We start from the raw sequence: 14,392 nt of genomic DNA, 5'->3' as shown, positions 1-14,392 counted from the left end.
TTGTTTTATTTCTTTCTTGTGCTCGACCAGACTCTTACCCAAAGTTTGTCCTACATGTTTTGACTGTCCGTGTACATTGGGTGTTGTTTTTGTATGTCAGTTGCATGTACAGTCGTCATTTTTATAAACTGTACGGTAAATCTTATCGTACAGATACAGCGTTGTCACCCCGATTACTTCACCTGTATTTAATTAAAAATCGCCTTAGGGAGCCAGATATATATCTACATCAGTTCTGATACACCATCTGTCTGTACCACAGGGGTTTGGCAATTAATTACAGTCTACATTATACAATTATGGCCCTCTGTGGAGGGATACATCTAGAATTGTCTCCCTGGAAAGAGTTATTTTCTCGAGGGCGAAGCCCGAGAGAAAATAACTCTTTCCAGGGAGACAATTCTAGATGTATCCCAACTCATAGGGACATAATTATTTTATTATACCGAACAAAATCAAAAGAAAAAAAATATCTGTTAAAAGAATCCATGCAGATATTTCCCAACAACAACGTTGTTAAATTCGTTGGGCTACAAAAAAAGAAACAGCGTTGCCATTGTTGGTTGACGTTGCAGATGACGTCAACTTCCGGTCACGTGCGGAGCTTCCAAGGGGTTATTTCCCTGGGGTTATTTCCCTCGCCTTCCAATTCCGGGGAAACATCTAACTTATTCAATGTCATGTGATCAAGTTTAATCCAATCAGAACATTCTAAATAAAAGTGAGGTATAATAATAGTTCTGATACACCATCTGTCTGTACCACAGGGGCTTGGCAATTAGTTACAGTCTACATCAGTTCTGATACACCTTCAGTCCATACCACAGAACCTGGAAATTAGTCGCAGTGTACATATATTTGGACCTATCTTAGTGTACCATGCATGCTGTATATAATTATTGAAGTTGTATACTAATATAGATCCAATGGAATGTACATGTCGACACAGGGATTTGAGAATTAGTTACAGTTTCTATAATTATGGACCTACCAGGGTGCCTGTAGATCATTTTTAGACGTTTAGGGGTCTAGATAAAAAATCGGTAAAAATCATTTTCTACATGTTACTATACACGTAAAGGGTGTTCTGGGGACAAAACCTCTAGCCCACCCAGCTTTAGCAGCTAAAAATCACATTTCTAGCAAGTTCTCATAAAAATATTACTACCGTTGGAAAGGGCGATAATTTTTCTTTCAAACCAATTCTGCACAACTACACAAAGTACCGTCACTAAGACGATAGCAGTTCCATTTCAACAAAAATAACATGCAAATATTCTCCATCGGGCATAATGCACGAGTAAAACAATGAAACGTTGTTATGCTCCTCTCGGGACACCTCGTACTTTTCCTTTAGCGCAACCCACATACCAGAGACACCCGCATAATATATGAGAAAGTGCCATGATGAATTTCAAGAGGACATTTGCGTGTTATTTTTGTAAAATATAGAATAAGATTTTTACCGATTTTTTTTATCTAGACCTCTAAAACTTCTAAAAATGGTCTATGGGAACTCTGGCGGATCCATACTTATATAAATTGTAACTTATTCTCATAGCCCTGTGTATGTAGACTATTATTTCCTAAAATCCAATAGATATCGTGTCCGTCCGTCATGTTCGTCCGCAAATACCAAATACCTGAATCTCTCAGGCTAGTACGGAGATTGTTGTAGAATTTTCTTCCAATATCACAGCCAACGTTTCGTGTATACTTGCATTGGCATTTGATGCATACATCTCGCGTGCATATATTTATTATAGCTGTCAGTTCACGGCCATCCATCGTATGCCACTATGATATGGTCATCTCGCAATCACTTCGGTAATGTTGATATTCAAATATTACATTGCTTATGTGTTCTATATGATCAGAACGGGAAGGCTCCTTTAGATTTTTTCCTTATCTTCCGTATTAATACTTTCCTATGGAGAATTTTAGGCAAAGGAATTCCTTAAATTTAAGGAATGTTCATGAAACTGGGCCCAAAAACTAGATGTTATCCTGATAGAGGAGATCTTTATTGTCAGTTTCTGAATATGTTTTACCGGCGAAGTATAAGAAAACATCACAATAAACTAAAGGTTACACACAGAAAAGCAAAAATATATGTAGCTTGGACAATTAATTTGTCTGTGATCTTGCCTGGAAATGCCATGAAATAAAAAAATATGTTGACAAGCGTTAGTCAAAACTCTATACTAGTGGGTACACATCAATCTCTCATCTGTAGCAAGGGGAGTAACTCTAACATACTTAAAGAGACGAGAAATGATTGATGTACAAATCAACATCTGCTGTGGAAACGCCTGGCTTTGAGAATAAACAGTGAACAAAACGATAAACTGCCTGTGAAATACATTAACTATAACACTATCCCAGCCATAGTGCTAAATGTTCTATATTTTCTCCTTGAGAATGATTTGTAATTTGCTTTTCTTAAAGCAATTTCATATATTACATGTATTTTTTAAAATAAATTTGTAACACAAAGAACTACACATAACTTGTACATATCATTCCAGGAAAATAAAATAAAAAGAAACGTGTTAACAGAAAATAAAAAATTAGCGCACGACCATGACCTCGAAATTTCTGCTGAGTATTTGAAATTATATAAAATTACATGTTCTTGTTCAAGGTTTTTAAGTACTAAATAAGATAAGATTATACACAGCGACACGTATCCCGGTATACATAAAGTCAAAAATAGACAAATCCCGATATTCTTCTGCTTTATCGTCTGTGACTCCACAGGTAGATTTTGAGTTTTTGTAGACAAGCGTGTTAAATCTGAATTTTATCAATGAATCTTGAAACTTGTTTATATGCTGTAGAAATCTATATAGGTTGGAAAGCATCACTTTGACTATAAATTGTCAGATTTCGTTTTGATGGAAGAGCATTTTCGATAATATATGACTAGTTTATAAGCTATTTTGAAATCAAATAACCAAAATTTCCACACTTTTTTCTCACAATATTATAACATAACTCGCCGTAGGTTTTAAATGAATGATAGCCCTGGCGGCCGCTGGCATGTATTTTGAAGAAGAAGATAACAAGAGGGAAGACCTATATCATAAAACCTGTTCATCAGGCCGTTTAGTCTTCACCTCTTCATAGTAACGAAGCGAGAAATTGAATTAAAATACCATTATATACTGGGGTTAGGTTTCTCTATCTGTGATCCCTTATCACACTGCACGCGCTCACGTGAAGCTGTAGGGGTTGTAGAGCCATTACGTCACAGACGTGCCAGATGAGAAGTATCTGATTTAAAATGTATGTCGGAACAAAACGCAAGCGCTGGGGCACCGAGCTGAGATACAAAAACAGCATGCTCCCTTTTCATTATAGATCTGAAAACTGGCGGGATTGTAACTAGCACTAATTGAGTTTCATCAAACACCATGGAATCAACTGATGCTGAGTCTTATAACAACAATTCACTATTCTAAATCGTTTTAGTAATTAAAACTCTTTGACTGTTTAAAACGAACTTTATCATACTGGTAGAAAATGAACAAAATCTTACGCAGAATGAACATGTTAAATGTTTCAACCAAAGGTCCACTGCTAACAGAACAGTAAACGATCATTTGAACGATGATTGGTGTTTTATCGTGTGTATATATATATGACTAATTAAGGCAAAAAATAATACAAAATCATTTATTTCTATTTTGGTGCATGCGCAATCAGTACTACATTCCATATAGGACGCATCCCATTTAGAACATAGTGCCACGAAATTTTTTTCAGGACCCAATAAATTATTTTTAGTATTTGTATCTTGAAGGAAAATTAGAAGCTAAAACGTTTTAATGGTGGTAATGGTGTAAAGTAAGTTATTTTTAACTGAAGAAAAATCTAATTCGTCTGCTCCTGTTTTTGATAGAGAAACAATGCCATTTTTCAGCGATGGGGCATCTTTAAATAGTCTACGTTTGACCTGCCTGACCTGAACTTCATGTAAAACGTATTGAAACTTTTTTGACCTGCCTAAACTGAGTTTCAGTCAATTGGAGCTTGTTGTGTATTGATTAAATTCTTTTATAGACTACTTGGTTTTGCTGTTCATAATGTATGAAAGCTTGATTTGGTTAGTTTAACGCCCTATTAACAGTCAGATATTTGAAATTTACATTTAAATACACATCAGCATCATTAGATGCAATTCCTCTGTAATCTGTTCCTGACCAACAGTACTCGATTAAGTTTGTAATCAATGGTATTTACTATAATAAATATAAATGTTTATGAAAATTAAGACAACGAAAGTGACATGTCGCTCTCAAAAGAATGATATCACAATCGATGCCTACATGTAAGGGAGATAACTTTGTAATATACAAACACGAATTAAGAATATCAAGATATTTGTCAAGCAGATTTGTTTACTTTGTTTACTTAGTAAGGTAATGAAGATTTTTTTTATAAAAATAATAATTCTAGTAAAAATAGTTATGACATGTTTATATATCAAAATTGCGTTTATAAATAAGTAACATGTATTGTGATATTCTTATTGTGACAAGCGAATTGGTGTTTACAACGAAGATCACTTTATTTATAACGATTAAAATTATATTAGTCCGTGTTTCATTTTTAATATTTTTTTTTTGAAATAGAATACTTCGTTCTCTGTACTCATTCTCTTGGTATATGACGTAGTGCACAGGTGTTTACTCGTGTGTATTACCATCTTGTCGTGTTTACTCTTTATCCGCTCGTCAGACGTCAGGGTAATTGGCAGTAGATCACTGTTGATGGACATATTACTTCTTCTACTTTCATAAATACACGGTCTTTCTACTTCTGGAAATGTTTTATTAATCGAACAACCACTACCGACATCAAACGACGTACCTTGGCACCACGTTGTGTCCATCCGCATACCCTAGCAGCCAATGAGGTTCTGTCGTTACATTCTTGGAGTGTCTAAGTACGCACTACACCGGATATTAATGCGCACAGTTGTCTGCGATCCTTTCCGTTGATGTCACAACCTGGCAGTAGTCCGGAACTATTTGCGAACACTTGTTTTGTAGAAGTATGGCATTGTATGATTGAGCATGAATAACCAGCTGATGGATTCCCAGACAATGGTTCATAGATATGGAGTTCTACTTCTTTTAACGCCAAAAAATACCATTTCAAATCTGTTGATAATTTTTCTTCTTTCTTATTTCCAGGTCCGCTCATTCGTAAGGGGTCCCCAATTTCGCTGAAACCTCGAATTAGGTTCCCGACAGTTCGAAACCATGGTAATAATCTTGTGTTGCACAGCTTCTAGTTGTGATTAAAACTAGTATTTGATTGGCTGGAAAGTCTGTCGTAGTTAGATATCTAACCTATCATCATTTGTCTTTCATTGTGTTCTTTCTTTTTGTTATTTCCATCCACTGTAGCTTAATTCCTTGGCATCGCATTTTTCATTGATATTCATATCGTACTACGTTGATACTGCTGTTCTGGAACAAAGATACCAGTTGTCAGTTTCCTCTTTTGTATGTGGAATTTCCCGTTGCATTGAATTTTATTCGATCTTGTTGTTTATTTTCACTACACGATTGGTTTATTTTGATTTCGATTGTTTTATTTCATATTTCTTTCTATCTCCTCCATTTTGTTACTTTAACAACTCATTTAGAATACTACCATTCTACTGACTGTTATGCAATCAATGTACACAGTTTTCCAATCACTGCGATCGATTTTAGTTTGAACACCCCATCGTCATGATTCAAAACATCCATTTGCGCATGCCTGCATTCAGCATCATTTCGTGCTACGGTCGTGAGGGCAATGTCATCATTACCATTGTCGTTTTACATGTATACAGCTTGACTTAGTAAAATCTATCTATTTAAGAATTCACAATAGCAATTCACAGCTGAAATGTTATTAATTAAATAAGCTGAACTGTCTTTAATCTACTTCACATTTCAGCTGTGAATTGCTATTGTGAAAATACACAGGCATGCATATATTATGAATTTCCTTCTTAATTCTAAAAAAAGTTCTTTTCTCTGTTGTTTGCAATGTCAAATTTCATCTTTTGTGACCTGTATTGAATTTTCTGAAAGTTTATATTCTCTGTTAACACGTGTATAACCATCATTCCGGTATGTAAAACTCTAAATTTTAATTAGAAAAAAAAATGTATTTTGGGCATAACTTATGACAATCTATAGAAAAACTCTCAAAAACGAAAAAAAAAACCTTTCATTTTATGTTTGGTAATCCTTCATCTTAACGCGTCCAAAACGTAATTGTATCGATAAACACTATAAGAGAAAATGCTTTAAAATGTTTTATCGGATATTTATATTTAGATATTGTGATTTCATTCAAATATCAAATAAGCATACGAAACTTCCGATTCTTTGGAAATCAAAGAATAATATCTGTCCCTAATATTTGTACTTAGACGGATATCACTGCTGTCTGGATACTGAGGTCACAAACAACACCAAACAACATCTGAGGAAGTCACCTCGAGACACATATAGAGCTAAAACATCTTACTACAGATATTTATGTACAGTGCATGGACGTTGGGTACAATAGCCCCGTCAAAACGCATCTCAGTAATCAGCTCATTACATATAATGACAATATGGCAGGCTGCCTTATTGATGAACTGCATATATTTCAATTTTGCTTGTAACGAGCATTTACATTGGCTTAAAAATCATTAATCATCTCACAACATACAAAAGAGTAAAAGACGTCGTCGTTTGTAACGACGCCTCCAATCGGTTGTTTCCACGGCGTAACGATTTCTTAGAGAAAGTAGTCCCTAAAGAAATTTGGAAATTTACGGTATTAAACGAAATGTATTTTGTTATGCTGTGGATATTTACGCAAAAACAGAGTGCACTCCCATCAAAAACCTTATCATAATTGACTTTATGCATTTAGAATTTGGTTGGGAAAGTCTGCAACATGTAATATACAAACAGCAAACGGTGTGTGTAACATACCTATCTGGATACGACATCGTTATGGAATGAGCAGACGACATGTGGCGGCGAAAATATAATGGTGACGATTACTGGCAATACACATTCCACAGTGAATATTATGGGATAGAAAGTGTTCAAGGGAGGTAACTCCGTCGCTGTTAACTAAGAAAAGTATTTCAGAGAGAATTTTTATGGCTTGTGTAATTTTCACTTAGATTAAGACAGTAATTGCGTATCTTTAATATCGATATGAAAGAGGGTCATCGCGCATGCGTTGTGAACATAACGTGTAAACGGTAATTTACTTAATTATGTCTATTTGGTTCTTCAGTATCATCTTGAGGCGATACTTGATATCCTGATCACTTTTCATTAAATCGAGCGCGTGCAATTCACTTACACTCTTATGGGATGTAAGATTAAGCTGGCAGACCGCCATCTTTGTAATAGAAATTCAGTATGGTAGGGAAATGCGTTACTAATCTCAGAGCAAAAAAATCTTTGATGAACTTCTAACAAAACATATTTGTTGTTTGCTCTCTTCATCACCTTCACCTATAGAAGATTTAACCCACATTATAAAGGTCAGTTTAATGGGAAACAAAACAAAATACCCCCAAACCACAAACCAACATACAACAACAAAATTGATGTAGCTTCCGAGACTTATAACCATTGATATCAGAGAAAACAATATAACTTAACGTTAAGTGAATCCAAATGCTATACCTGGATCCTACCAATAAGATGTACAAAACTGCTGCCCTTATCACCCTGTTCTGCGTCCCTTGGGAGTTGTTCTAATGCCTTGTGACGCCTAGAATACCAAAAGTAATAAGTTTACCATTAATACTACACTGACCATCACTTCTTAAACATTTAAAACAAGATTAATTATTGTTATTCTCAAAACGGGGGTCGTCTTTATGTTTTCTCGGCTTCGTCCGCGTAGTAGATGACTACGTATCACCACGCCACACGGCAACACAACGAACCCCCGACTATGAATATAGATGTTCTGACATTGTCATTGTTATAAACTTTAAGGACTCAATTCTCTGCAAATAGATATGTGATTACTATATATCCATGGAAATTTAAACAAACACTTATGGTTAATATAACCGATACATGCTGGTATTTAACAGATAAGTTCTATAAATAAATATAAATACGACTGTTTCAAAAGAGAATTCGAATGTAGGAATTGTAGGTTAACACGATTTGTTATAATGTTTTATTTCATCGCCTGGCACCAGAGCAGTTTGTCTCTATTAAGCATGTCTAGAGTGGAATAACATGTCTTTGAAGTGAGCATTCCAACCGATCAAGACGTGGCTTCTTTTAATGATGTTACGCCTCAATTTTACTTGTAAGATTGGCCTGCTGATATTTTTGTATATTTACATGGTGGATTTTAAGCTGTCCGTATACAAGTACGAGACTGATACATACATTGATATTAATTACTTTCTTGACAGTTTCTTGGACTGCTGTGAAAATAGGTTTGTAATTCACAGTTTGTACTCTTAATTGATCAGGTGTCATTTTACATGAACATATACAGCTATGTGATAGTCCTGAAAGCGATGACGAAATACATATCCTTTTAAAGATCGAATGACAGTTTGTTTTTGGCTTTTGTTCCTTCACAAAATATGGTACTTGGAGGTTTTGCTATTTAAATAATATCTATGACAGCAGTGATCAGAAGTCTTCCGAAAAACCAAATGATAAACTTTACGAAAAAAGAATTATCAAAATTAGTTAATTATCATGATAAATTATTCATCCCATTGTATAAAAATCCGATATAAGTGTTCAAATTATATATTTCATAATGTCAAAATGATCACTTTTAGAACAAATCGAGTATTGAACTAAAAGTGGCTATAAATACATATTCCCGATACTACTTGTTATTGTGAGACCAAAAAAAACAACAAGTTTTTAGTCTTAAACAGGGATCAAACCATCACGCCAAGACACCCCAATTGTTTCGCAATGATATTGTATGCTCCGTTTTCTTCTAAATGAGCAACTTCCTCAAAGGTCAAGGTCGTGTTTGTCCTATTCTCCGACTTAGCGGGCAGCATGTATAAGGCAACAGTTTTACTAGTAGAGATATTCATCGTCACGGACAGCAGTGACCACTGGTCACACATATTGGGTCATGCACATTGCTTAATCACACCACATTTACTTCTGGTGTGTTGTAACAGCCAGAATATGTAAAGTATCTATCTTCGTTTCTTCCCTCATCGAGACTCGCGGATGAATTCACAGATCATTTGTTACTGATCAGTAGATCTAGGTATAAAACAAACTATAAGATTGAATTATGGAGCCTTCTGTATATCTATAGACACTTATTGGCTGGATTCAGTACGTGTGCATCCAGAAACATGTGATAAAGACCCTCCACCATTTCTCTCAAAAAAACTTTGGCACGATTTCAAACATGTCCATTCTCTATAAAACTATAATCAATTTTCTCTATAATTGACCGGAAGAAGTTAAACTGGCAAAAGATTACCACTTAACAACCAAAGATCAATCCACGTGCGCATGTCCCTTCTGAGTAGAGATGCTGATAGATAGGGACCGCCAAATGTTTGGGCCCTGTCAGTATGGAGGGGTTCTGATGCATAGATACAAGCAAGGCCCTCCGCCCATCTCTCTCGTCTTCCTCCGTCCTGGAGTGAGAGAAAGTGACGAGAGAGGGAGGTGATCACATCAGTACCGGCGCCAAACATCAACACACCTTTCTACCTATACATCTAGGTCACGTGATCAATTAGAATTCCCTGCCAGCTTTCTCTCTGTATGTTCTGAGTCTGACTAACGCTTGTCGGCTATGTGTAGGTACGTGGGTACATGTATATTGTCTTATTTAATTAATTACAGAGAGAAACAGGAGCTTTTCTCTGCCGTATCCCGCCTGAGTTTGCATAGTTTGTATTTATTCGTGAGAGGAGAGAGGTGGACTATCTGGGTGTGTTATAACCGTGATATCTACAACTTTTACAGTATTGTTACTTTATTTTCCAGCCGTCGTCATACGATCGAGGGTACGGTAGCATCGCCAGCAGCCGAAGTCATGGCTCGGTAAGTATGTTTTACCTGTTTTACAAGGAACCAGCTGGTCCGTATCTCTATCAAATTACCCCAGGATCACCAATCAAACGACCCCTGGGGTCAGATTAAGCTCTCTCCCTGTTACATAATCATTAAGCTGCTCAACACACATTACATGTTGTAATTTGTAATAGTTAACCTCTAGCCTTCTCGTAAACTTTTGTTATTGGGCCAACGGTACTCATCAAAGTGTCCAAGGTTTTGTTGCATATATTGGATCATGTATCAACGTCAATATGAATGTCAATGTTTTTGCAATATCAATTTGTATATTGTTTGGGTTATATTTGCATGAAGTGCTCTTGCATATAAACATCCACATGTACGAGGTTTGGGTATAACTATACATGATTTAAATGTTATTAGAAGTATGTGTTGTACAAGTGTGTAATGTAAGTGTGTGGTTTACCAAGATGAACCAATCTTGCACCACAAAACTACAATCCAACCATTACCTGTCGACTCCATCCGATATGGTACAGCCACCGCAAGGTACTTTTATGATATAACAAAGCATCAATGAGCAATACTTAATAGAGCAGGTCCCCAGTTTAATTTTACATTTGGGATAAAACTCCGAAAAATTGTGTTGTACCAGAATGAACCCCGTGGAAGCTACCATTCACGATTTGTTAGAATAACTCAATATCTGTCCAACATCCATCGTGAAGTCACATAGGTTTTCAAGTACAGAGTGAAATTTTCAAAACTTTAACCATATAATGTTATGCTTGATATCAGGATCTATGTCAAATCAAGCATTTTCTCAACCTGCACGTTCCTTACCTTGAAAATAGTAATAAAAATAAGACTTATGTGAGCTGTTTTGTCCTGAAATTTTCCCCAGAGATTGATCGTCAGATACATGTAGTCTATAAACTACACGTTTCTGGATATTCCGACATTTGAGTAGCCGTATCAGCGCCATGCCATGGCGATACAGCGTTTATCTTCAAACACGAACCACATTCCCCGATATGCCTAAAACGTAAATAGAATTCATTGAAACTCGCCGAGATAAACACTCTTAACATCAGATCTTTCAAAAATACAAAAAACGAAAAAAAAAAAAACAAAAAAAAACTTGACCAGTAAAATTTGATGAGGGCGATGTGTAGCAGCGGAACCACAGAAATCATTAAAATGTCTGATATCGCAATGAGCAGACGACATGTTCTTTGTGTGGTCATCACGTGATAACCACAAGTGAGTGATGTCATCCCAGCGATAAACAGGAAGTAAGCAACGCAGTAGATCCGGGAATTCAAAATCACTGAGCCGTGACACTTTTCTTGAGGAAAGATAAGAAATTATTTTCTGTAATCAATTGATGACACGCATCAATCGTGCCTGAAAAGTGTTTTGTATGCGTAGACTGTGCACATGGATCCCAGTATTTTAACCACAACAGCTGGTAGTTGATAGATAGATTTTCGCAGTAAGTTATGCTGGTTGTAACCAGTTCAAAAAGGTTTGAAATTGCATTTAAACATTGATTTAAGCTTTTAACATTCCATTTTATATATATTGTAAAATCACATGCCCATCAAGAAAACCTTCCTTAGTTCATATACAGGAAAGAGCAGTACCATGCAGACACCGACCTTTACACTATGTTTATTCGGTTCCGTTTACTTGCAAAATTAACTCCAACAACATGAGGTGTTCCACCTTGACATTAAGTGAAGTTTGAACCAGGCACCATCTTGATGTACTGTGTTGTCTTTAATAACGTCTGTAAACATTGTGTATTGCAGTTTTCTCGGTAGTTCGTCTTCTATCGCCACGAGAACTCTCACACCGCACGTGCATAAGTAATCAAACACACGCGCATTTCGTCAACAACAAAGCACAAGTCTATCAATACGTGTTGGATGCGTCATTTAGAAAGAACTTATGTTCTTAAGTATCTGACCACGAGGAAGTAGTATGAATTATATACTTATCGTACAGTTGAAACGAACATCCTATAAAGATGTGCAAAATATTTTGACATTGATTTCAGATGACGCTTCCACATTAAACTTACTTACTCATTAGTACATACGTAAGGCAAGGTATTGTCACTGGGCCATCACTTTTTAACCATTAAAACGCCAAAATTCAGAACAAAAAAAAGAGTAAATTTTCATTGATAGAAAATCGATTTGGTTAAGGATTGATAGTCTGATTACCACTTTTACTACCTTGATTAGAAAAAGAATGAGCTGCTTGTGCCTTACTTTATTGAATTATAAAAATGTCTTTCATAGGTTTTCCATGAATTCCAAATAATGTGCATCGGTTGCTACACAACACAGGTCGACGCTTGTCGCGAGTGTCCATACCGACACGACTAGTATTATTTTCCATATTTTATGAAAGACAATGGAATTGAGGGACGCGTATATAGAAAATGTGATCTATTGTATGCCATCGGGTTATCATACTACAGACATATTCTGAACCTAATACTAAAGTCACACCAGTTTAAAGATTCATTACCATGGACATTTACCATACGATCTATATAATTGATGCAATGTGGTTTTAGTTAGAAGGGGCGATTCCAACATGTTGTAGATGTTTTATTGGAAGTAGGATAGAGGGATGTACCGGTGATCTATAGGCAAAGTGTGCCATATGTCTTATTAGTAACAACCGCGTGGCTTTTCATATTACCACGATAAATATAGAGAGAATTGACGAAGGGGCACATCTCTAAACCCTGACAACGAAATTAGAACATATCTTATACGTGTCCAATAGTCTCGTTTGTGAACGTCCCAACTCCATTGTTTTTTGTTTCTATGATTTTTTTTCGTCTATATACTGATGCATTTCAGTTTTTATCCATTATAAACAAATTCCAAATTTAAGTTATAATCTTGCTGAATGTAGTAAACCTCGAGACACCCTTTTCTTCAGTTTTTTTTTTCATCGCTTAAAAATGACACTGATCATGTGTATCAACACGTACATCTTTATTTCTAGAGCCAGACAACATTCCTACACGCATGTGAACACCCACTATCCCGGGCAAGGCGATCGCTTGCACGTACCAATGAAATCTAAAACGTTAGTTTTGATAATTATTGGTTCACAGAGAACATCCATTTATAGGGGTGACATTTGGCTGACTCGGATGGCCGCCATTTTGTCAGGGATTAAGTTTCCAGATATTAAAGCCAATACGTTTACGTATGTAATTATTATACAGATATGAATTGTCTGTGCTAAAAGTCGAAGTCCATGTCATATGTTGAACACCGTAAATTCACAGAACATCATAATAAATGTACTAAGAAATTGTTATTTGTCTTTATACCTGGACATTGGTCGTTTTCATTAATAGCAACTTCTAACGTCAGCAAGATTTTGACATTGCTTTTATTCTTTGGTTATGCATTTGTTTATACAGAATGTTCGGTTCAACGTCCTAGCAAGAGAATATGACGAAGAATGATACGAACAGTTACGTGAATAATTTATGGATGTGATATATCGGAAAGTTACATTGTAGTTATAGTACGCACAAACGTTATGACAACTTAATATTGAACAATTGTAAACAAACTTGTTTTTATGAAAATTGACGTAAACAACCTCTCTCCGTTTTTTGACTTAATGTTTAGAGCGATATTTTTATTTCAAGAGAAAAAGTGCCATGCAAAATATCTTTATTAAGGTCATCTTATCCACATGACGATTCAGAACTTAATTTATACCTAAAGGATGAAAATAAAGTATAGTAAATGTAATCGTGCTGCAGTGCTGTAGGACTTCTATACTCTAGCCATGCTCCAACCAATAAACGCCCCAGAAATATAACTCTAGTATGTCCAGTAATTTGCTTCAGTGATCATAAGATAACAAGTTATAAATTAGGAAAAGAATGATGCTCGTTATTAGAAGAGGACAAAAAGTTCCGCAGCCTGCCAAAAATGCAAGACGGGAAAAGTCGTTCTTGAACAGTTAAATAAACTGCCAAACGTTTGTTGTATCTTGTCCCGATTCGATAAGGGCTATGGGGTTTACATACAGTGAGTGTCCCGATTCGATAAGGGCTATGGGGTTTACATACAGTGAGTGTCCCGATTCGATAAGGGCTATGGGGTTTACATACAGTGAGTGTCCCGATTCGATAAGGGCTATGGGGTTTACATACAGTGAGTGTCCCGATTCGATAAGGGCTATGGGGTTTACATACAGTGAGTGTCCCGATTCGATAAGGGCTATGGGGTTTACATACAGTGAGTGTCCCGATTCGATAAGGGCTATGGGGTTTACATACAGTG

At 36.0% G+C, this 14,392-nt stretch overlaps 1 protein-coding gene across 17 annotated transcripts in view; it reads left to right on the top strand.

Moving 5' to 3' along the window:
- The window catches only part of LOC138315899 (FH1/FH2 domain-containing protein 3-like), a 134,773-nt gene that overhangs the window by 23,282 nt on the left and 97,099 nt on the right, over nucleotides 1–14,392 (top strand). For 15 of the 17 annotated variants that reach the window (XR_011207553.1, XR_011207551.1, XR_011207552.1 and 12 more), the window contains one exon: nucleotides 10,029–10,085. Coding sequence is in view for 13 of the 17 variants with exons in the window: in XM_069257245.1 (XP_069113346.1) it covers nucleotides 10,029–10,085 (57 nt within the window). In the remaining 4 variants the exon portion in view is untranslated. Of the gene's footprint in view, nucleotides 1–5,201; nucleotides 5,274–9,437; nucleotides 9,843–10,028; nucleotides 10,086–14,392 lie in introns of those variants that run through there. The other 2 variants (XM_069257248.1, XM_069257250.1) reach the window with 2 other exon arrangements.

This window comes from Argopecten irradians, chromosome 2 (assembly GCF_041381155.1).
Source record: "Argopecten irradians isolate NY chromosome 2, Ai_NY, whole genome shotgun sequence".
NCBI classification, from domain to species: Eukaryota; Metazoa; Mollusca; class Bivalvia; order Pectinida; family Pectinidae; genus Argopecten; species Argopecten irradians.
This window is presented reverse-complemented; position numbering and strand designations above follow the sequence as displayed.